Below are 26,015 nucleotides of genomic sequence, written 5' to 3' on the forward strand. Positions count from 1 at the left end.
ACACAAATACTTAATTTGGGGTAAAACTTTAGATAAACACACACAGATTTCATCTTCAGCTGAAAGGAGACAATTTCTGTACTCTGTTTATTTTGATATTCCAATAGCATTTTAAAATAATCAGCACTTTTATTTTTCATATGACTATGATTTGTCGTGAAGTGTCTTTTCAATTTTGCTGGAGCCATTGCTGCATTTGAAAGTTGTTTGCCACAGATGAGGCACAATGGAATAGGAAAACCTGGATCACCAGTCCATGTAAAGCCCATTGATAAGTAATAACTCAAAAATACATTTACATGATTAGCCTATTCATCAGTATTTCTCGCGGAACCCCGGTTGAGAAACGCTGGTTTAGATGGTACCCCCAGAAGAAAACCATCTATAAATTTTCTTTGCTTCTACTTGTAGAAAATGAACTTCCCTACTAGAATCTAATAGAGCTTCTATTTCTCTCTTTAATAATAGTTATGTTTTTGCACAATAAACTGTCGTCAGCACAGACGAGAACCTGTTGTATCCCATTCAATTCCACATCCTTCTTTGTTTTCATGGATCATACTAATTGTATATTCTGAGGCAGAATTGAAAAGCAATAGTGATAAAAATTGTGCCTTGTTTCAGACAATTCTTAAAAGGAAATGTGGTAGACTGCACATCGCAACAATCCAGAAAACAGACATATTCAGAACTATATAATTTTCTTGTCATGTGTCAAAAATTATATAATTTTACTCTTCTTCCAAAACAAGGTGCGACTTAAAAACAGCCATAGCCATCCCTTTTTCTCGCCATGTAAACGCACGGGAAAGGTGAGGTATAGCTCTTACTCATTCTCAATCTTGCCTCTAGATGTGGGTGAGTGGTCAGTGTCACGACCCGGTCGCGCTTTACCCCCTGAGAAAGGACAACCGGTACCTATTGCTTAGGAGAATGGGTGGGCCTAAGCGCAGGTCTGGACCCAGAGGCTAGAAGAAAATCCTTTGCCCCTGTCGAGGATCGAACGTCGATCGTCCAACCCATAGCATGCCATTATACTGACTGAGCAACTCGAAGAAAGTCATGTGGTCGGTTAAAACTTATTCAGCTCTGATACGCAGCCTCTCAAACGCAGAAGTGCGTTTTTCAACATCCTAGAATAGGCAACAATATTTATTGTTTCATAATATGTTTTGTCGGGTCATTCCGTTCAATCTTATGATGCCCTCTCTCAATAGTGGGTGTGTTCATGTGCAGCTAATGTTATGTCATACGTGATCATCCTCCAACGTACGCAAGAATCAAGTAGAGCTTAAACACTCTAGTTCAATTAAAAATATGTTTTTAGCGGACTTTAATAGGCATTAATAGTGAGCAGCATAACTTGGTGTTTGAAGACTGAAGAACATTCACACAGTATGAATTAATTAAAATGTATTATTATGATCAAAGGTGATGATTTACGCAGTTCAGTTTGGTATGTGGCCGTTAGTATTATGACACCTTACTTTCTCCCATCACACTTTCAAAAAACCTATAGTGCCCAACAGCATCACAGACGTTACTGGTAGTCGCCAATCAGATCAAAAACAATGTAATGATGTCACCGACATGACGGTTTAGGAGCGCTGCAGGTTGGAACATGTTGCAACTCAATCGATACCAGATGAAGAAAAACTTATTGAACGTATCCTAGTCTGACAGCAAATCGACAGAGGTGGTTGTTTGTTATGACAAAGGATCGGTTACCTTTCAAAATAAGCTTAGCAAAATAGAGTGAAACTTTAATTTGGTATCTTAAGTTTTATATCATTATTACTTTATCCGAATATATTAAATCTGGTGCTGTGGATGTGACTTTTTTGTTGTTCCCCATTTGCTTATTCTTGTATTGTTATTATTGTCGGCAGCGGTAAGTTACCGAATAGCTTAACCATGTGAAGATATTACATTCTGATCGTTTGTAATAAGTGTGTTTGTTTCTAATTAGTTACAATCGTATTAAATAATTTTTGTGTTATTAAGCCCTGTGTGTTGTGTAGTACGTGGTCTGTTTTTGACAGGCCAGTCTTGGGCTTGTCTAAGGCGTTTTGTATAGAAGTAGGTGGACAAGATTAACTTTTGGTGTGGATAAATCAGGTTTTGATATTTAATAACCTTCATAAATAGGACATTTCTGTTGTCTTTGCATGAAGAAAGAAGAATTAATTGAAACCATTATCAGTTCATCTCAGTAGACAGTATTTGGAGATTAATTGTGTTGCCAGTGTGCTTGGCCTTCTCGTAATGCCTCGCCGAACTGCAGAACCTGCTACTGGAGCAGAAATAGAACCGAAGAAGAGATTTGCTTCAAATGGTAATAGATTGCCTGATCCAATTTGTGTGGGAGAGATATTGACTGATATTACCAAGAACCAATGGAAGCTTGGCAGATCAATTGGTGTTGGAGGATTTGGTGAAATTTATCTTGGTAAGTTGGTCTTAAGAACCAGTGTCAAACAATTGATGTAATATAGAAAGGCTCACACAATTCAGAGCTTCTACACCTACTAGCATGCAATGGCTATGTTCTGCATTGTAATTAACTTACTTCTCAGTACTTTGCTTGCTGCAGCAGCTGCAATGTACTTTTGTGGTGGGTTCCACAGTAAGTGAGACACTGTGTTATAGTCATTATATATGCTCTTGAAGATTAGTTTCATGATGTTTCTGAGGAACATTATTTTATAACAATAGATAGTTGTAAGAGGTGTCTTGTCAATATATCTTGAGAACAACTGTAGCATGAACCAAAATATGTTAAGAAGGTGTGAGGAAAGTATCCATGCTAATGGGGAATATTTTTCAACATATATAACATATGTAAGTAAATGTCACTCAGCTTTGTTGCTGCAATTTACCACTAGGAAAGGCAGCAACCAGTGTAGTGTAGCATGCATAAGAGTGGTAAGAAATGTGCCTAGATAGGGAGGCTATATTAAAATGGTCCTTAAAGAGGTAGGATATGAAGATATGGACTAGATTCATCTGACTCAGGATAGGGTCAAGCAGTAGATTGGTTTGAACTGATGGTGAACCTTCAGGTTCCTTGAGAAGTAGCAAGTTTCTTGACCAGCCAAGCAACTGTTAGCTTCTCAAGAAGAATTTCACTCCATGAAGTTGGATAGTTTCAGAAGTAATGTTTACCTTTTTGGACATTGTATTGTGAAATATAAATGTACCTTGAATTTCATGGAAACTTATAAATTCTTGATGATGTCTATACAAGTGAAATTTGGTATAGTTTGTATGAAAATTGTTCTACATTGCCAGTTGCAAATATAATTATGATGTAGGCTTAACTCTTTTCATAACTATGGTGTACTATCTGAAAATTTACAGAAAGATGGATCATTAAGTTATATAATAATTTATTTTTTAGTTTGACTGGCCTCTTCATACACATGAAAGATTTTAGAGAGAAGTTGGCAAACTTTTTAAAATTTTGTTTTGTTTCCCATAGCATACTGCCACAGCTGCAACCTATGCCAACTGGTCTGTATCTTGCAACAGTGGTTCAGGTGATATATTGGTATATGGTTGTATAGCCATTTTGTTAGCTTAGTATTCTGGCATGTAATTTACTCCTGTGTAAACATCTGAGTGAGAATGTATTCTTGTAATTGGTGATGGGAGCAGTAGTGGCATTTGGTGCTGGGGACATGATGCAAATTGAAAGACTGTCATCCTTCTTATAATAATAACATAATTTGGGTGCTGATATAGTAGACTGAAACGAAAATGTATATTAATATATTAAAAATAATTTATCATTTGTATTTTAGCTTCTACCAGTACTTACAAACCTGTGGGTTCTGATGCTCAGCATGTAGTAAAAGTAGAACCACATAAAAATGGACCACTTTTTGTGGAAATAAATTTCTACCTGAGAGCGGCAAAAACAGATATGAGTAAGTATTGTTTATATTTTTGACTTCATTTTGGACAGATCTCTTTAAAAGTTTGTATGTTTTTAGTGGTCTGGACATGAAACATGCCTCACCTTGTAAAGCGTGTTTTTCTGCATGGCTCTTTGTGAACATTCTTATTTAAAATTCTGGAAAATTGGTTGTGTTTTGAAGAATATGTAGAATGCATATTATTCATATTGTCAGTCTACAGTATTTATTTCTGTATAAGATACTGTCTAATTTTTATTTTGAGATGAGGTATTTATGTGTTCATATTAAAGCATGTGGCTCACACTACTTATGCAGATAACAAAATGAGATAATATAGCTTGGAAAATGAGAATGCTAGGAAGAAAATTAGATAGTGATAGATACATGTGATTATTTTAATTTGGTTCTGACACCTGAATTATAGCAGTATGATTGAGAAATTTCTGTGGAATTGCTATTCATACAAAGGTGGCTGGAGCAATTAATGGAATCTATAATATAAGTAGAATGAGCTTTTCTCTCTGGGTTTTCAGTTGATGAGTGGAAGAGGAGGAGGAGATTGAAACATGTGGGATTATCCCCCTACATAGGCTCTGGCTCACATGTCTACAGAGGGGAAAAGTATCGCTTTCTGGTACTACAGAGATTTGGTCAGGATCTCGGCAAATTGTTCCTACAGAATGGCAAAATGTTCCCAGTTAAGACTGTATTTTATCTTGGCATACAAATAGTAAGTAAATGTTACTTTTTAATTTTATAATGATATAATCTGTGAAGTTATAGATGAGGGAAGATGCTGTAATGTTGGTCAGACAGTGCTTCTTTACACATATTATACTGTCTACATTGTAATTATTATCAGCCAGCATATATTGCTTGTGCACTGTAAGTTTGTATTTAGGCTGTGTAAGTACTTTTAACTTTTTATTTAGTTTGAGGTAAGAAAAGAAACTGAGAATTGTTTGCAGAATTCATTGATTCTAAAGAAGCAATTAAATTTTGACTGTGCAGTTTGTATGTTATTTTTGTTATCATGTGACTTGATTTTGTAGTTGACATGTATGCTATAGAAGTTTTCTTCTGTTTTTGTTATGCAGTGAAGGTATGACAAAATTCCATTGTCTTTGTTACCTGAAAAGTTTCCGCCTGTGGCTAAATTGTCTTCTGAATGTAGTAGTAGGTTTTAATAATTTCTTTGTGTATAACTCCTAATATTTTTGACTTAGGAGTATAATTGTAAGAATTATTTAAAACCCTAGATAATTTGTAGTAGCATTTGTATGGATGTTATGCCATCTTACATAGTTTCGTATATTTACAAATTTATTTAAATGGTGCTGCCAGATTTCCTATTTGAAGCAATTCACTTCATATATAATTGTAATTTTAAGTTATATGTTTCATTCTAATCCAAGTTGAAAGATAGGTGAATTTTATTGCATAGCAAATTGGAAATAATTTCTTATTGATGTGAACATTTACTCTGTTTCCATGTAGTGAGTGTTATACTGCCATACAAAATGTTGCTGATTTTGGTACATTAAATGGGAGTTTGTCCTGCAGCATGTTATATGGAAACGTACCTTTATTGCTGTAGATTGAAAGGGCTTATATGAAATGCTTGTTGTGTTTTTTAAGTGATTGCTGTACTATAACAATGATAGTTGAGTTGTTTTTGTATCATGTTGAAGAAATATGTTGTTTAGAGTTATATCATGTTTGTAGTGGCTGTAGGAGTGAAATTTCTTTTAGTGGATTGGTGTGTGATTAGCAGGTTATTATTATGCATCTCATAATGTCTCCATGGAACTATAGAGTTCACAATTTTCAGAAAATTATTCACAATTTTTTTCTTATTGTAATATTTCTTATAGTTTATGTAAATATTAATGTATATTAAATGATTCAGTATTATTTTATGCATATTTGTTTTGGAAAATACATTTTTTTAATAAACATTGTCTTGTTTTTTGCAGCTGAACACATTAGAATACATCCATAGTCATGGCTATATCCATGCAGACATAAAAGGCCCAAATTTGCTGCTGGGGTATCATAAGGGTACTGAGAATTGTGTTTACCTGCTAGATTTTGGTCTAGCATGTCGCTATATAGATCAAAATGGTGTCCATAAGGAGTACCGCTTTGACCAGCGCAAAGCACATGATGGCACCTTAGAATATACCAGCAGGGATGCCCATATAGGTGGTATGTATTAATTATAATACTATTTTTGAAATTTAAAATATGTAGTTTTTACCTTGTAGAATTTAGATTGAACTTTTACATTCCTGATTGTGTGTCGTGGTCTTCTGTGTCTAATGGTAATGAACTTTTGGTTCCATAACATAAAAAGCTAAATAGCAATTCACTGTTCAGCTTAATTAATTATGGCGGGTTATGGATATCTGTTGCTCACGTTTTAGTATGTTCATTATAAATGTTTCAACTCCTTTGTATCTGTTTCCAATATTTGTGTGTGATTAATGTACCATGAGCCTTCTATCCTAGTTTCTTGAGAAACCATAAATTTGTGTTGTGTTAAGATCTGCAGAATAGAAAGCATAATTATTTTGTAAGATTTAAGGTTTTCACAGCGGTGAGTCTGAACCACCCAGACCACTAACCTGGCCCCTTTCAGGGCCCCGATTACAATCCACCCAACTCCCGATGTCCCACCGCACGCACTTCCTGAGGCCCTCACAAGGGCTGTACATCGACCCCCCTCTCTCTTTTGTTTTTCTCTCACACTCGCCCATGCGCTCCTGTTGGTCCACACCCATGCCTGATTTGACACCTGCTCCTGTTGGCTCAGGGCAGGCTACTCCATTCACGGTCCAGCTCCTATAAACCTAGCCTCACCCACCTAATTGGCATATTCATCGCCCTGATGACAGAGGCAGTATGACCTCAGAAACGTTGGTAAACATCGACCAGATTACACAGCGCAACAACCCAGAAGACAGAAATCTTCATAATTATTTTACCAGTTATGAAGCTCCGTATTGTGTAGTTGTCTGCAACCTCCTGTCACCACCTTTCTCTTTGGTTCAAATATTTTCCTCTGCATCATGGTCTCAGATACTGTCAGACTGTGTTATTCCATTAAGGTGAAAAATCAAGTTTCACACCCATACACCAATAAATAAATTTGTACATTTTAATTTTATGTTTTTAGATAGGTGGAAAATAAAGAGATTCTAGACTGAGTAATAGTGAGCATTCCCCAATTTGAATATGCTTTTAGTTTTTTCATGAATATAATCTTGATTTATTAGTCATTCCAACTTTACCTCTTTTTAGAGGAATTTGTTAGATATTATATTATTATTTTATGCTGCATTCTGATGTTGAGTCATGGTTGTAATATCTTGACCTCAGGATTTAAGGCGTATGTTAGCATAAACACAAATAAGATGTGCTTTAATATTTGAGATTCTTCTGATGGTAGAAATGTTGAAATAGGTCTTCTGAGTTAAGACAGGTGGTTATCAACATTTCAGAGGAATGTTGGTAACCACATACAAGTCTGTACAGCATCATAACCCAGAAGACCACAAGATGTGCTTTATCATGCCTTGAACATCTTGAGACATCATATTTCAGTATAGAAGAACAGATCTTTGAGAACCAAGAGAGTACTTATAATGTGTTAGAGGGCATTATTTAGTAGCCATACCAATGGTGTGCTTTACAGGAAATACAAATTGTGCACATATGTTGCAGCACACTCTCGACGTGGAGACCTAGAAATCCTTGGCTATAACATGCTTCAGTGGCTGTGTGGCAAATTGCCATGGGAAGACAACATTCGTGATCCAGAGTATGTCCATGTTCAAAAGAAGAGTTTCATGTCCAACATTCCTCTACTCTTGCGGAGGTGCTTCCCTAACTCAGATCCACCAGGTGAGATTAGACAGTTTATTGAGAGATTTACTGATATATCTAGGGTTCATTCTTCATAAAGGTTATTTTTTGAATATTACTGCAAGTGAAATGTAAATGTTTAAAGCATAATATAAATTTGTAGAAGTTGTCCTTTACATTGTCTTAGTACAGGGATAATTACATTTTGTCTTCAAAGAACTAAAAGAAATAGCTTAGAAAGGATATATTGTGGAATTGTAATTAAGAATGTTCAGTTGCTTAGCAGGAGATAATTTTTGCAAGTCAATTTTTGTTAAGTAACCACTTCAGATTACAGGATTGTGATATATATAATATACATTCTTGTTTTGAAAATGTTGACATACTTACAACAGACTCAATTATTTTCAATAATGGATAATGCTGCAGATATTACAAAACAATGGATTGTCATCAGTTTAATTCATATAGGGGTAAATATTTCTTTATTAAATTGAAAACATTAAGTATGTAATTCATTTTTCATACATTTTGTAACTGATGTCTCTGATGTTCTGGTGGTTACGTTGTAAGACGTATTTATTTTACACGTGGTTTAGATATACATATACACATTATTGGAAGTAGTCTGTAATTGGTAGATATTTTATAGAGGTGCTTTCTTCTATTTACTTCTTATATCAAACTTCTCTTTAACTGTTAGTGCTGCATGCTTACATTTTGTCTACATCCTTTACACAACTATAACTGCTGTAAGTACAACCCACTCTTAAAATGTGCCTATATGCTGACTTGAACTATACTGGGATGCCTTTGAAATGGGGTAGATAGGGTAAATTGCAAAATACAGCAAGTTATCGTCTGGAATGCTAGGAATGCAATAACAAGGTGGGAGAAAGTAGTTCTAATCTGCTATTGTTAAGCTACTTACAGGGGTTGAGGTAACTCTGTTACTTGTAAGCCAATTTGTTTTGCACTGATTACGAGAGTGCAATTCACACAAATTTTGCTGTTCACTCACTGCATATACACCAATCAGACTGTGTTGTAGCATTGGTTTAAGTAGATGCGCACTGAAATTAAAGTACAGTGAAACCTCGATGCATCGTTTTCGGCGGGGGTGGGAAAATAAAACGATGGATACGGGAAAACGATAGATGCGGGAAAGCATTAAAAATTTTAAAAAAAAACAATGTTTCTCTTTCAAAGTTACTTCTTTTTACCAAAAAAGTCTTTTATGGACAACTGGTTTGTCGAAACTTTACGTTTTGGGCCAAACAGAGCCCTTTCCACGTTCAGAATGTTTTCCTCGTCACGTTCACTAATATTACGCGCATAAAAGAACGACTTCACGTTTACCAATGCTTCGGCAAAACTCGGCACAGCTTCGGGCTCGCATTCGCCGTCTTCCTCACCACTCCCGCCCCCCTTCGCGGACCATAACAGGAAGAATGGAAATACTATTACTGCCGAACTCAACGAAACGTAGCTGTAGAAGACCCTGAACCACTGGAAACGAGATGAACCAGAAGAATGAAAAGTGTCGCCAGCCTTTCCTTTGTACTTGTAATAAAAGCATTTGTGAAGAAATTCACACTGCACATGCCATCTGGCATCGCTGGAACGAAATATGAGTGCACCCTAAATAAACTCGTAAAATTTCTGACAATGAGCACCGCCATTCGATCCAACTATCACCTCTGCACCTCTGTGCTGGTTGGGCGACATAACAGGTTACCACTACTGTGTATTCCAAAAACATTGTGCGTCTTTCGGTATTAATTTATCTCAAAACCCAGCATTTTAAATTCTCAGAAACGATCATTGCGGGAAAATTGTGGGCCGGGACTGAGATTTTTGAACGATCGATGCGATAAAACGATAGTTCGAGGAACGATAGAAGCGGGAAAATGTAACATTATTTTATATGGGATGTATTCGGGACCGAACAAAACGGACGATGCATCCGGGAAAACGATAGTTCTGGGACCGATGGATAGAGGTTTCACTGTATTTATATTGTTTTAGTGGGGGTGAAAGTTCTGTGCTTGATCTGAAAAATAGATAATTTTCTAATGGATAATTGAGAGTCTGTTGTGTGTGTCATTATTAGGATTCTTATTCAGGTGATGAAAGGTTGGACAAACACTCAAGTCTCAGCTAAATGTTTAGTAACTGTGAGATATTTAATTTTTAACATAGTAGAGGCCTCTTTGAGTTGACAACATATTTTTGTTGTTTATAAATTCAGTTCATTTCTTCCATTATAAAGCCTTAAACCATTTGCAACATACACATTTTTAAATTCATATAATATATACTGTTTTAATTCAAATCCCGTATGCTGTTTCTTCTAAAATATGAGCTTTGAAAATCAGTGTGTGTGTCATATTTAAGAATTACCTTACATCTGCTCTCATGCCTTTGCCAGCATCTGTATATTGGTAGTGATATTTGATTTGGTAACAGTTGAGTCTGTAGTATAAACTAAGGGAGACATGTAAATATATTTCAAATGTAAAACTTCTTGACGATGGTGAAGAGTCAATTGAATAAAAATTGGATATTATCCATCGTCTAGTAAATATAAAACGTAAAACGATGTTTCGGAGATGGGATTAGCTCTATCTAGTGGGCCCAACTGTGTAGGAACCCGAAGACGGAGATAGAATCCCATCTCCGAAACGTTGTTTTACGTTTTATATTTACTAGACGATGGATAATATCCAAGAAAATTTTTATTCAATGTAAATATATTCCTCAATTTTAGTATTTTTCACTCTGGCAGCGTGAATGTTGCAAAACTGTATTCCATGATGTTCAGTACATTATAGGGAGGTTATTACAAGTCATTAGAAATTGTTGGTTTAACAACTTAAAATATCTGAAAGTTCTTCATTATTGAGAGTAGCAGAGATGACTCATCTTCATTTTCATCTTGTATTAACCTCTGAACTAAGGTGAAGCTTTACATCTTGAGAAATACTGTAGACAGATGTGTGTGTTTGCATGCATGATGCCTGAATAAAAATGTGTAGAAAGAAGTGTATACAATTTTGTTTTATTTGATTCTTGGAAGTTTTTCCTGTGAAGGTGCAGCATTTATCATAAAAAAGGTGCTGTGAATATGGTTGTTTTGTGTTTTGAGCACTTATTATCTACAATTGTCTGGTGCCGGTGTCCAGGAAGTCCTACAAATCACTGTTTTGTGGAGTTCTTACATTACTCTGAATATTGTTTCAGCTGTTTTGAGCCAGTACCTGAAGTATGTGTCTAGTCTTGGTTTTCAAACAAAGCCAGACTATACTTTCTGTAGAGACCTACTGAGGCAGGGTATTGAAGATTCTGGTTATGTGGATGATGGAAAACTTGTGTTTGGAGCTCGTCTGTGTCCAAGAATTATTAAAAACAAGAAGGTAAATTATTCACTAAACATTTTCCTACCAAACAATATTCATTATATCCTGTTTGATGGTGTACATCCATTTCCATAAACATTACATGATAGTGTATTATGTACTAATAATCTGAACATTTTCCAATACATATAGATTATCTATAAGATGTGTAGTTTTGTAAATTCCAGTTTGAACAAAAGTTGCATTTTATATTTGGAACAGTAATGATATGGATAAATTTGCAACTGCAGTTGATGAACAGTTCATGTACAACTGTGGTTCAGAGGACTTTTTGAGAAACTAGTAGTCACTAAACTAGTCAAGAAACAGTAAAATCTCTATTTTATGCTTTTATCGGGAACACAAATGTGAAATTGAAAGTGTAAATGAAGGAATTAAAATATTATATAAAGAAATGTGTTCCTTAAATCTGAAGGTTTGTTATGACGTTTGTAATACAGAATTGAAGAAGTCTCATAAGACATCAAACTGAGCTGTGTTATTACTTGCAAACTTCCTCGCTATTAAAAAAAGTTCAGGTGGGAGATATATATAAACAGGGTTTACTGATTGGATTGACTGTCAGATACATAGAGCTGATTCCATGTATTTCTCTTGCAGGTTCAGTTTGTAAGATTCTAGCTTAATTTTATTATGTTTGGTGGCCTTCTTCATAATCATGTTGAGCTGAATTTTATTTCTCCAACAGACTGTGGCTAAGGTTATGTGTATGCTCCTTAATATATACATCCAGGAGTCTACTTGTGCCCAATGCGTGTGTAATATTCCTTGTGACTGTAGCAGATATTAAGTCGGTGAAACAAGTATTTCCCATCAGAATTTCAGGTTTCAACACAGCTAAATTTAAAGTTTTATGAGACTGCGTCAATTAAATTTTGTGTTTTTCAATTTCTGTTTAAGAATTTTACATAATCTATTGAAACTTGTTTATCTATTGAAGAGTCCTTTTTTGGTATGTACCATGTTTTTTATTGTCTTAACTTTTATATTTTGCACAGTTGGGTTCTTGAAGTTTCTATGTTGCTCGTTTAACACATGATCATTTTGAACCTGGCCTTTAATTTTGGTTTTAACTTCTAATTTTTGCTTTTGTTTCATGGGCTATGGAGTGGTATATTAATCTTATCTTCATAGGTGTTTATGGTCTGTCTTAGATTATATTCCTTGCCTTGTACTACTACTATTGTCTGGAGACAGGCACTTGCTCTGTTGATTGGACCGAACAGAGTAGGTATTACCTTATGATGGAGACAGATTTCAGCCAGATTACTCTGATGATGGAAGCGACACTTCTGAAACGCCAGTAAACATCTACCAGACTGTACAGCACAGCGTTCTAGAAGACAGTTGTCTTCACATTAGTGTGTAGTTTTTGTAGGGAGAGAATGTGTGCATGTGGACATGAGTCTGTCCACCTAACACATTTTATCAACATTTATAAATTTTCACTTTGCACTAATTAATTTGTTTAATTGCAGCGAGGAGTTAAACGCAGAGCAACAGAGGAACCTGAAAATATAATGGAACTGAAGCCCAAGAAAATAATTCGCAGTGCTCTTTGCCAGCCCTGTGTGGCTCACAATTTCAATAGGTAAGTAAAGTTGTAAAACATAGTCTAATAATTGCATATTAGGACCAATTCTTTGTTAACAAAAGTGTTGCATACAGTTTACTGCAGCTGTACAAGTCCCACTCACATTCTAACTATAATTTACTGTGTGTGCGTACATACAGAAATATAACATGTCGATTTGTGTAAAACTTGCATGACAAATGTAACACATAATTTGTAGCAGCATGCATATTTAAGCTACGTTGTTCTAATTGCTATGGTTGGAGTGACTGGACTTCCATCATTAAGAACAGCTGACTGTGTTTTGTCATTGTTGCTGCAATATTGAATTTTGTTTTTATAGACCTGTTGACAAGATTCACATTCAGGTGTGATCACTTCTGTTTCATTATTGTAATTAGGATTGAATTCTTTCTAACTGAACTCTTTAAATATGCAAAGTACTACAGTATATGCCTTAGTGGTAAGTTTAAGTACACCTAGATGAAATGAATTGTATAGTTTTGTGCTTTAATACTTCTTTAGTTAAACTTGTATTTCATGAATTTATTAAGGCTGCAGAAAACATTAAGATTTATGCACAGTAGTTACTTGTATAAAGTCATTTTTATAAATGTTTTACTGCTTTAAAATTTAAGAGGAATTTCAGCTATAATTATTAAAAACTTACTTTAGGGATTCTAGGAAAATAAGTTGGAGGGTGTGGATTAGATTTATTTCACTAATACTAGGGACCAGTGATGGACTTTTATGTGCATTATAAGGAACCTTCAGGCCTCAGAAGGCAGGAATTTCTTGACTCTCTGAGTGTACGATAATTGATTCTCAAGAAAGACTGCTTCATGGAGGAAATCTTCTTCCTCATTAATTGTAATGCCAGTCATTATTTAACTTCATACATTTCAGTGTTTTAGCATGAATTCTTCCCCACACTATGTGCCCTTTGGAATTAATAACTGCATATACATTTTTGTACATTTTTGTTGTTGTTGTAGAATGACTCGAAACTCACCATCCTCTCCAGTACTGCGATCACACCAACAGTTTAGTTGGGAGAAAATAATATCTGGCAATCCTGAAAAGCAATTAAAGAAACTTGCAGCATTGAACCGTAAGTTGGCTATTACCATCTCGGCCAAGTCTGAACCCGTGGTGCTGATGCAGCGTCAGTCAAACCGGGTGAAGCAGAAGTTCACACCATCATTACCAGAAGTGCCAGAAGCAGCTAAACCTCAGCACCAAACAGCTGACACATCCTCATTCAGTAACCCTACACCAGCCATGTTGGAGATAATATCAAGAATGAGACTGAAGGCATCAATACCTGCCATTGCAGGGGGAAAGAAAGTCAAAAGTGAGAGGTGAGGGTAGTCCAAAGAAACTCGTTGTCTTGTGTTGCTTGGTGTAAGTGTAACATACTCGTGCTTTGAATGTATGCCTTATATTGAAACAATTTTACCCAATCAGGATTGTTTGAATTTTGTCAGTTGTTTCGACAGCAAAGACAGCCCTTGAAGAGGGCTACTGCTGCTAATTTTGCAGTATAAAATTATTCACAGAGTTCATTATGATCATCAGTAGCATTCTTGAAGCAAGAATATGATGATATAATTTGTAATAATGGTAAGAATATGCATTTGTGTGTAAATCTTAAAAATCTTTTTGGTTACCCTTCCTGCACACTCATAAATGTTGGTATATGCGTATAAGTATGTGATATTTTCAGACAAATTACCAATTTATTATTTTCTTACATATAATAAATTTATTTAATTTAAAAAACTTTGACCTTCCATATTCCAAAAAGAATTTATTACCTCCTATTTGTATAATTTCTGCTGGTATTTGATCAATATGTGGTAGTTTATTTTCAGTAGCAGTCTTAACCTCAGAAGAGCTAGGTTTAGCTGTATATATATTTTAATCATCCTGACACCTTGTACATTCAATAGCTAACAAAAGCAGTTGATCATCATTCTCATATTATACCAAGTTGATACCGCTTATTGAATTCATTTATGTCACTACACAGTTTTCTCATATCTTTATTCTTACTGTTTGTTTCAGGCTCATTAATTTTGTCTTTCAGGTATCCCCCCCCCCCCGTCCAGAAAATTCTTTTAGCTCCATGTCTTACATAACCAATATTATATCCATTCATTTGGCTTGAATTCTGCATCCACACTGCAAAGTCTTCTTTTATCTAATAATTTTAAATGTTCTTTTGTCATGCCATGTTATATGCTACTTTAACTTATAATGACCTAAACTCTCTTTGGCTGAAATTTTTATATTCTAATATTTTCCCAAGCCCTGTTGATGTCCACATTATCATCCAAGTTTTCCAAAGCTGCAAATGTGAGATTTTGTGCCAAACGCTGTTCTTTTACTTATGCGTCATTTAGCATCTTGAGATTAAATCTCTGCATATCAAACTTGTGTGTTGCTCACTTACTCACCAATAGACACTCTGTAAGTTTGGCTATCAGAATACAGTGTTCACTATCATAATCAGCCCCTCTAAAAGATCAGATGTCAGGCACACATGATTGTTGTGTGCCGCCTATCAAGATATGATCAGTCTGATTGAGTGTCTTTCAATTAAGAGAAGTCCAAATGTACTTATGAATTTTGTGATGTGAAACATTATATTCCAGAAAATGATTTGTTGATGTGGCAGGGTTTATTATTCTAATCCTATTGTAATTACTAGTTTCATTTAGTCTCATTCCTAATTGTTGATTTGAAAATGTCTTCCTTCCCCTCTTTTACATTGACATCTAACAGAATTTTATGTGGTACCGAGGGAATTGATAAGATATGTGCTGCTAAACTTGTCCTTTGTAGTCACATCCTCTCTTGGTGTATGTGCATTCAGTACAACAATATCTTACCAGTAGATTCTTAGTATTGTAGAGAATGTTTCTAAATTATGTGCCATGAACAATAGGGATGCTTCAGGACATCAGTTAAAGTAAAAAAAAAAGGTCCAGCATTTCCAGATGGATGTTTATTGAACTTTTTTGACTCTGTATGTGACATCCTATTGCTACGATAATTACCTTATGTATGAAAAACCTGTTCGTAATTTATGATCAGCATTCCCATTTCCATAGAAGAATGTGTAATCATCTCCTTGCTTAGTGTCACTCTTGTATGATTTGACCTGTATTCCTGCTAAATCTGACTTCTAGTTTTATGTCCATTTCTTAAGTTCCACAGAATCTGCCAAAGTCACAGGCCCTATGTAACATTCTGGTCTTTTATGATGGGGACTTGTTAGCCCCCATGCCCAACCCCCAGGATGGAGGACCACCCCTTGTCAGCTGCTCACGATTCCTTATTCAATATACTAGCATATACCCTGCATATCTGGAGGCCTTCTTCATCTGCAACATGAGGATGCATTATGCCATGGTGACAAAGGACTTAACATGGAATATATATTATATTAATATAACCATTGGTTATCCTGGGTCTGCTTTGTTGTAAGGCCATTGATTTTCTGCTTGATTGCTATCATTATATCATCGTTAAATAATAGCTGATCAATCTAAACTTACAAGATACGTGTATTTTCTCAACAGCCGTTGCAGTAGTCCTGTTGATTCACCATATTCATATCCGATCACATATGCTATGGAACAGGTGATCAAACGGAGAGAAGAGCTTCGACAACAAGAGGCGTGCTGTAGTGGCACAGAATCAGACAGCCTCAGTGATGACAGAATCTCATCATCCGATGGGGATTTTGTGAGGGCTACACGATCTAGGGTCAAGAGCAGGTTGCAGCCTAAAATATCTTCAAAATCAAATGGACTAAAAGCAAAACTTGCACCACCTGTGGTGTCTAGGATAGTCAGTGTGAGTGCAGGTGAGTAGTGTTTGTAATTATTGCCAGGTTCTCTGCATAAACATATTGCCCTGTTCATCTCTGTGACTTGTTTGTTGACAGAAGGTCTTTGGTACCTTTACATATGTTGAAGTAGCACGGGTTTTGAGCATAGAAAGAAGAACAGAATGGTATGCATAGCTGTAACAAGATTATGTGTTAGATACCCTGATGTAGATGGTTTGACATTGCCAATTCTTTCCAACACAATTAGAATTTGTTATGATTTAATCCTCCTCCAAGCTTTTTTAGATTGTGAATGTGCAGTACACAAGCTGAGAGACATGATCACCATATGTGTGGTATTTTGCTGTAGCACTTTTTCAGTGGAAGACAGGATGAAATTTGTACTTTTGATATTTTCTTCAGACATCTACATTATGGAAATAATTATTTTCTCTTTTTTAAAGTTATTTTGGCATGAATATGGCTTCGATATACAGGATGTTTGAGGTAATGTGTTCAGTGTTTCTTTAACCACTTTATCTCCTAAAAAGTTTTCCAAATAGTCACCCATACATACTTTTCACAGCTCCGGTTAAAACAAGACAATATTGGTGTTAACAGGAAGTGGAGTTTGCAATACTTTGGCATTAACCAGGTTAATAATAAAGTGTTTCCTGTATAAGAAATTTGTACTGATGTCTGCTAATGAAGTCTGCAGCATTTAGTTGATCTACCAGTTGCAAATATTCATAAATTGTTAACCTTTCCAGATTTTTTACAGATATATTTATTTCTCATTATCTAAATTTGTAGAAAGATTAATTATATTTTGGATATTTGTTCAGTCTATATGTAATCAACAATTATGGAACTGGCCATAATTTTCTTGTTATTAGATGTGTTACATCATATAGTCAGCTCAGTAGTTTTTGGCCTGTGGAATTTTCAAGGGGGAGGCTAGGAGCGAGTCACTTGTCTGATAGTATAATGCTGACTGCACCGAGGAGCTTATCGGACTGAACACCCAAACAAAACAAATACACTAACCTTACCACCTCAGGTATACAGACTAGGCTAGTCCGCCGGCCAAAAACTACTGTGCCGACTATACTAGTAATAGAAGCCATTTGATAATAGACTTTTTAATTATTTTGTTGATAATTCCTAATGGAAATAATGATGTGTGCTATTTATTTGAACTTCAAAATAAAGGTATATTTGTATATGAAGTAATTTATTTTATTTTATTTTACTATTTGGATACAGGGAAAGGTAATTACTGTTTTATTTCTCCCCTGAGCCCTAATGAGGTGAATATGTTAACTATTTGGATGTTCCTTGCAGTGATAAACTGTGTTTTCTTTCTTTTCTCCTGCAAATTGCATATAATATGTGTTTTTAGATTGTCAGTAATATTCTTGAGTGATTTAATCCAGGTTGATGTGCCTCCCTGTGCTGTGACTGCTTGATGAAGCAACCAAAAACAAGCTTGTAGCAGTGCAACATTTAGTGACTGTGATAAAACTGTTGGCTTTTTAAAAGTTTTTCAGTCTTAGTGCTTTTGTCATAAGATTTCTTGAAAAGAAATGTATTTTTAATTATTAAATACAGATGTTAGTGTGCTTGATTATGGGACTGTAAAGAAGACTTGAAGACAACTGGTAGATTTACTGTGAAATATTGAATGTGCTGTACTGATGTATGGCTGATATTTTTGTAATAAAGTGTTACACATTAGTAGTTTTTTTATAATGCCAGTTTTCCTGATATCTTGCCTTCCTCAGCACCCATTCTCTAAATTTATTCTCACTTTGCTAAAAAAAATCCACATTAGAAGCTTCTTTATTTCATCACGGTGACAATTGGTGTTTTCCAAATGACGTCATCTGAGTGAACAGATTGCAAATTGCATATATCAGATGTCCTGGAACGTTCTATTTTCAGCATTCTAGGGCAGGTGAGCTCACACTTAAAGTATTATTGTTCTGTCCAGCAGGTAGGAGGAGAAAACCAATTACTGCTGTGGTGCAAAAGAAGTCAGCTGTGAGGCACCGAGCGTTACCTAGCCTTTGCCCACGAACTCTGAGAAACAACACACTGCGTGGGTGAGGTTGGCTTTGTACATTTGACACTTGTGCAAGTTGAATATCAGCATGTGTGGGCAGTTGAGGCAACATTTCATGAAGATCATCATTTCTTGGCATCCTTCAATATCATCAATGTTCATAAAAATTGACAGTTTAACTGCACACTGGATTTCACATGCTAAATGTGTCTTGCCTTTATTTATTGATAGAAATTGGTAATGCATAGCAATTCATTAAAACTCCAAAGTGAAAATAAACAAGATATTTTAAAATGCCTTATTAATTACTGATTGGATACATGTGGACATTAGCCAAGAACATCCATCAGACCAGGTATAGGTGTTTACCAGATGGATGCTTGTGCAATAATAATCTCTTTATTTGACTTGTCTGCCATTCATTCAATTTGATGGTAGCTTTAGTTTCAGTTATGTGATTCTAACATGGAGTGAAGATGTCAGTGTTGGTTTTCTGGGTTGTAACTCGATGTGGTCTTGTAGATAGATACCAACATTTCAGAGAAACACACAGGGTTACTACCCTGAAGATCAATATTGACAGCTTTGTTCTGTAAGTTCACTTTGGTGACATGGTAGAACCAGCTTCGGTTTCTTTCTTTTTTTAGTTATAAGTTCATTTGTCATATTGCGAGGAATCAGAATAGTTCATTTTCAATAAATTCATACTTAATAGTTGACAGTTTAGATGTTTTTGATGTTCATACTGAATGTGTGTGTTGTATGTTGTATGAGTCTGATAAGAGTTACAAAGTTATCTATATTTTTAATAATGTTGTTGCCTTCATTGGATTTGTTTTTTCTTTTGTTTTGTTTACTTTGAGTAAAAATATTTTCAACAAGGAATGTTGTGGAATTCATTGATTAGAAACATGGTCTGTTCCTTTGATATGTATTGCAAGTTGCAAGCATTAGCAGTTTCAGATCAAAGTGTCCAAGAATTTTTGTTATGACTGAACAGGAATTCAAAATAGCTTGTTCAGACTCCTGCTGATGAACTACAAGGTATATGGGTTTGGCCTACATGTTGAATGTGATAGACATGTTTGTATGCTGATGTGAACAGGAGGTTGGCAGAATGTTACACTCTTTTACTTTTTAATGTCAGAGGTAAGTTATTGATAGCACAAGTCAAAATGTTGGCCACAAACAGATGTCTCCATTTCGATATTAACACATTTAAGTATATTTCACTGTGTAATAGTGTCATTTTCATTATAAAGTGACCATTCTTCAACACCCCACCCACCCCTCCCCCTAACCCTTGATGCTGTGACATTTAGGCAACGGGCAGGTCTTGGTGTGTTGTGAAAGACAAGCAATGTTTCTTGCAAAGCTTGTAACTAATTTTGCAGAGTACTTTAATGAGATGGAGACTGTTGGGATAATAATGTTGGAATACTTGGTTTTCCATTTCTCCTTCTTCTCTTGCTCTACAGCCCTCGGTGGGTTCTGGTATCCCAGGTTTTCCATTTGAAAAAAATAAAGGTTGTTATATTAATATATTAAATGTTTTGTTTACATTTGTGTTTAAAACAAAATATTTTACAAAAATGTGTCCCACTCTTTAAATACTCCATGTATGTTCCAAGTTTAACCTGTTCAAGGTATGTATGTTTGTTAGTGAATGTTCATTATGTGAATGAAATTCAAAATTTTTGGGCCTGGAGATTCTGTTTGTGTAATAAAATATTACAAATGGAAGGACTGCATTTATTCCTCTTAGCAGTTAATACATATTTGAATATGTATATTTACTATATGTGTGTGTTATGAAAGAGTGGGATACTGTCAATGAATGTAAACAGACTTGTAGCGGGGAAACGGACCTTCATTTTGCTTTTTACATGTGGTATATGCCACATAGACAGTATAATATATATTGTGGTTAGGGTTGGATATCAAATGCTGAGTGGTCCACTCTGAAGTTCATAGTAAATCCATGTGTACTACATGAAAAAAATAAAACATGCTGTGGGTGTTTGATTAAAGTGGCTCAGATTTACTTCAGTTTTAGATATAAAGATAGACAAATCATACCCCCTGAGAAAGGCATTGTCCTGATATTGGTAACGTATTGTATTTGTTTCTTAATCTCTTTGCATGTTTGTGCAACCACAGTTTTTTTAAATATATGTATTGAAATTTATGTTATAAAATTCCCATAACACTTTCTCATCAGTAACTGAATACAGGTCTTGCAGTGAGTGTAAAAACAAATTCACAAAGTGCACTGTTTCATAGCACAAATCCATATATTTCATGTTGTGTAAAGAATCTGGAACGCTTTGTAATTTTATTATAACTTTGATGATCCTTTCTACACTAACATCTTATATCATTTTATCAGAGATTATCTCATGGACTGCTAGAAATGCATGTAGTGTTCAGAAGAGTGGTGCAAAATGTGTTCATGCCTTGTAACTAAGTTACAAGACAATCATACTGTAACAGTTACCTGATAACTTATTTTTACAGTTGCAAAATTCTGTGCGATAACTAACAAGAATTGTAATGAAGATCAGAGAAAATTCAGGAATTTTTTTTCTTCCCAAAAAGTTGAAGATGTGATACATTAATATTATAATTTTGCCTGCTATTTTCAATGAATTTGACACTGACTTGCCTCACTACTAGAAGAACAGGAGTGCCAAGAACTACTGGATTGTAGTGCCATGTAGTCTGGTAGATGTATACCAACATATAAGAGGTCCTTGCTGCCTCCCCACTGGTCAGGCCAAGGCTCTGCCCTGAGCGTCAGTTTCCTATATCTCAAAACTGATTCCATGTGCGTGGCTTACTCATTGCCCTGATAATCGAGGTTGCAAGGACCTTTGAAACAAAGCTTTGGTTACATTCTATTCAGTTTTACATAGCAGGAACCTAATCAGAATTTCCAATATTAAAGGCTGGCATTTTAACGTACCAGCAGTCAGCTACGTCATCTTTCTCTTATAGAAAATGATATAAAACTTTATCAGTCCAAAGCCATTTAATTCAATTATTTTGTTATACTAAAAGAAATTGTATCAGCCAATAAAATCTTCTCGGGCAATCAGCTGCGCCAACTGGTTTACTACGGTAACCAGTTGATGCGGCTGATTGCCCAAGAAGATTTTATTGGTTGTACTCGCCACGAAAGTCTCAAATCCTAAATTGTATCAGATAATGAAAAGTTATGTTGGCAGTAACTTGCGTAAGGATAAAAAATTTTAAAGAAGTAGGTGGCTGGAGATGAATGTTTTACAGAGTTTATATAGGAAGTATTGTGTTTTTAGCATTGTATATCATCTCTGAAAACTAAGACATGGGTTTTTAAATGAATATACACTAGTTGTGTGATCTGTGATTGGAATGAGCACTGAAATATCAGAAAATCATTAGAAAGGAATTACACAAATGTAAAAGAACCTGTCCAAAATAACTTCTAAGTTCTTAAATATGACATAAACATATTAATAAACATTTTACATTACTTACACAATTTGGATAGGTTTTGTCATTACACAACTAGCATCATTGTACATTTAGCAACTTTTCTTTTTTAATCTATAAACAAAGTATTTCCATGTTCCTTCGGTTTGTGCTCTTAGAAACATCTACTCTTTATTTTATTGAAACATTGGTAAGTAAACTGGTAAAGTTGAACCCATCTGTCACTTCTTGGCTCCCAGCAGGATCTGTTATATTATAGGAAAACCTTATAGCGCTTGGCAGTGAGTCATTCAATTCCAGCTAGGAAGTGATAGCTGCATTGAACGTTGTCAGTGAATGCACTGTATTACAGTGAACTAAATTTAGTGTGTGGTCAAATATAAGCTTCACTTATGAGTCATGCTTGCATCTTAAGCAGTGTTAAGTGTCCTTTGGTAGCACTATAAAGTTCCATCTTGAACATGCCAGTGGTATTGGGCTTTCTTTGGGGCACTGCTGCAGGCATATAGGTAATTAATTGGAACATTATTAAAAAAAGGAAAAAGGCAAGTAGAATTGTTAATTGTCCATATATTATTTGTTGAAAATAACATGTTCTGCGTCACTCACTGCAATGAATTAGCATCATATCTTCTAACTCCATCTGTATACCTTGTGATGACTGTTTTAAAAGACCCTTGTCTTAGGTATCCCTGAAGGAAAAAGTAGGTGGTTATTTGCAGACCTTGCTGGCCATGCAGTCTCACAAGTCAAAAAGTTGAGCAGCCTGGATACAGCCTGTCGCAGGGCACTGAAAAACACCCATTGCCGCTGGCAGATCCTATACATATTCCATGCTGCAGCAGACTATATTTTGTAAGGCAACAATGTATGAAGACAGTTCCCCTACTAGGATGTACTATTTGAATCTTACAATAGCAGCCTGGGCTGTTATTTAAGTCCTGATATTAATCCTACATTTATACCATCATAATAAATTCTTTAATTTGAAAATGTAGTGCATCTTACTTCCTGACCTCTACTTAACACAGCTATTGTAAATTAACATATTTGTGAAAATTTAGAATCTGTAATGCAGACTCCACCAGAATTATGGTGACAGCTGGCAGAGGTGATCTACAGCTTAAACCGTGATTACATCAAAATTTTACCTTTTACATGAAACCTGGCAAACTAATCATAAGCTTCATGCTAGTACCCCAGTAGTTTAAGCTCAGGCTGTTATTTAAGCCCCATAATTTAATATAATGCATTCTGGTAAACCAATTTCTGGGTTCCTGCATTTACAGAACATCCCAATCTTTTACCATTGTAGGCAAAATATCTTGTAGTCTAGGAGCTGTTTCTAGGCAGGAGACATGTAATAGGTCAGCTGTGTTGTTGATAAAGTTGATATGGAAGATTTTATGTTTTCACAGCAAGAAGTTCAGATTGTAGTTTGTGTTAAGCCATGTAATCTTTTAAGTTGATAACCACCTACTAGACTATGTGGCAAGATAACCTTAAAGACAATCCAAAAAGGTTGATACTTAATCTGCATTTCAATTCAACTAACTACATGCCTTTTGTGTGTGTGTGTATGTGCATGTGTCCCAGCCAGATGCAGCTTGTTAATTGGAATATTGGGGGCAGTGCCCCACTTAATATTAACTCAAACATTAGTGTAGGTTAAGTGTGTTGACAGGTATATCCTTTTATGCATGAATATGATATACACAGTGTTCCACAGAACATTTGCTGAACTTTGGGTAGCTTTCATTGCCTTATCAGCATGGGTCAAATTCTCAACCATTAGATAGTAATCTGATAAATTTCTTCCTATCATCTTTCTGTCCTTGTGTCACCTGTTATCTTATTGACAATAATTTAATTGGGCTCTTTATTTTTGAGGGGCATTTAACAGCAGACTGATATATTTATTTCCTACAGGATGAGCTACCACTTCTTTTGGATGATGTTCTCCAGGCCAGACAGATTAAATGTGGCTGTGACATGATGGCTCTCGATCTTACTTTCGTCTACAAGTAATTTAGTACTTGATTCAGCGCTATGGAAATCTTGTTTACCAGACTTAACATCCATTTATTTGATTTGTGAACTTTTGTAGGACTTAGTGTGTTAGGAGTAATTCTAACATGAGATGCACTTATGGCACATTAATCAGTGGTGTTGCTGTCATGCAGAACAATTATGAAAGCATATGGAAAGCAACACATACTGTTTGCAAATGAGCTCAGCTGGGCATAGCCAATGCAGAAGGTAATTCTGAACAACAAGCCACTTAAGTACATACTTTCATAACATATGGTAAACTTGAGTAGAATACCATTACTGTATAGCTGATTCATGTCTTAAAAAATAATTTAATTGAATCTACTCATTTCTTCAAGTTTTCTCTCTTCCCATTGATCATAACTGCATAATGGCTGATATTTTGACCCATGTTGATATAACATTTCCACTCAAAATAAACCAATGAACAATATGAAGTTGTTTAAGATATTAGAAGATTGTGATACATCATGTCTGTCACTGACATGATGAAGAGAGCCTCTTGTCCTTTTTCTTATTCTTCATATGTTCAACTGTTTCCATTAACTTGCACATGTTCTTAAATGCACAAGTTTCTCATTAGAAGAGTGGTTTCATTTTTTTGGACCACTGTTAAAGTAAATAATCTCATTTAAATCCATAGAGAATGTTGAAATATGCCATTTTTAATGAACAAAATATAACTATTTTATGACAGTGACAATGAGGTTCTTTATATATCATATTCAGCAATGCAATAACTGCAGCTTATGCAGTCTCAAGTACCGTGACATTCACAAATATGTATATATTAGAGTGTGGTCCATTCCATTCCATCTGTTTTATTATTACAAGTGTTTTAAGAACAAAGACTGATCATTTGCTTTATTTTGTGGTGGATGGTGATTTGTCTTATGATGTCTGAAACTAGTGAAGTGTGATTTTAAGATTTTATGCTGATAGAATAAATTATATATGTGGTAGTTGCTCACATTTTATATGTATTTAATGGAGATAGTGACTTCTGTGACAGTTCCATAATAAAATCTTCCATTGTCTCAGAACAACAGATTCACCATATTTCTCTCATATGTGATCCTGTTTTTATTTATTTGCTCAGTTTGTTACTTACATTTGAGGCATCTATTCCATATATTATTATACCTTGTTCTCGGCTAGAATCTCCTCTCAATCTAAACAAGGTTACTACAGCAAAGTTTCAGTGAAAGGAGGTATTTCACATGCTTAGTTTCATTGGTTCATTAATTATTGTCAATTGGAAAGGATACAATAAGTGAAGTAATTAAGGTGAACATGAACAGAATATTAAAAATAACATTATTCAGGAATGGGTTTCTGTAGTAACAAGACAATCAGTTTTTACTGTGGCAGAACCTTTTGAGAAAAGTTCATAAATTGTTTCCTGTGCTATCTTTTAGGTTTAAGCATTCTGGATAGTGAAGATGTAGAATGATGAACGAATGAATAACAGATGAAATCAAAAATGTTTTCCAGTTTGCTTTGTTCATTTTGTAGAAGGTCTGTTTATGAAGATCTTCAGATATGAATGGAATGGAAGAATCTTAAATCCCAAAATATAGAAAAACTCCCATTTCCTTACCCTGCCCCCATAAACTCTTGCAACTTTGTAAATATTATTGCAGTATTTTGTAAATTAATTTTATAAGGAGAAATAGGCTTATAATATAATACCCAAGTTCCACCATAATAACTCTGAAACCGACTGACAGATTTTGATGGAATTTGGCATAAATATTGTGTGCGGGCCCCCCCCCCCCCCTTCTGTACTTGTTAATTTTTTACCATC

The 26,015-nt window shown here is 35.2% G+C and overlaps 1 protein-coding gene across 5 annotated transcripts; it reads left to right on the forward strand.

Annotated features, from left to right (window-relative positions):
* The first annotated feature begins 1,602 nt into the window (after positions 1 to 1,602).
* LOC110836088 (serine/threonine-protein kinase VRK1) lies at positions 1,603 to 20,712 on the forward strand. Of its 5 annotated transcripts, none has more exons than XM_022076928.2 (11): positions 1,603 to 1,891; positions 2,175 to 2,449; positions 3,804 to 3,929; positions 4,454 to 4,650; positions 5,897 to 6,128; positions 7,647 to 7,826; positions 11,031 to 11,203; positions 12,685 to 12,797; positions 13,775 to 14,140; positions 16,367 to 16,653; positions 18,611 to 20,712. In XM_022076928.2, exons 2-11 carry the CDS (start codon positions 2,266 to 2,268, stop codon positions 18,724 to 18,726), a joined length of 1,974 nt encoding a protein of 657 aa, XP_021932620.1. In that variant the 5' UTR covers positions 1,603 to 1,891; positions 2,175 to 2,265; the 3' UTR covers positions 18,727 to 20,712. The 5 variants fall into 5 exon arrangements, with proteins under 5 accessions (XP_021932620.1, XP_021932619.1, XP_021932621.1 ...); XM_087352220.1 differs by lacking the exon at positions 1,603 to 1,891 and adding an exon at positions 3,482 to 3,539 and having other exon boundaries at positions 2,317 to 2,449; XM_022076927.2 differs by having other exon boundaries at positions 1,603 to 2,449.
* Positions 20,713 to 26,015: the final 5,303 nt, after the last annotated feature.

The sequence above is a fragment of the Zootermopsis nevadensis genome, unplaced genomic scaffold, assembly GCF_977971745.1.
Source record: "Zootermopsis nevadensis isolate Lab colony 2312 unplaced genomic scaffold, Znev_1.0 Znev_ptg000021l, whole genome shotgun sequence".
NCBI classification, from domain to species: Eukaryota; Metazoa; Arthropoda; class Insecta; order Blattodea; family Termopsidae; genus Zootermopsis; species Zootermopsis nevadensis.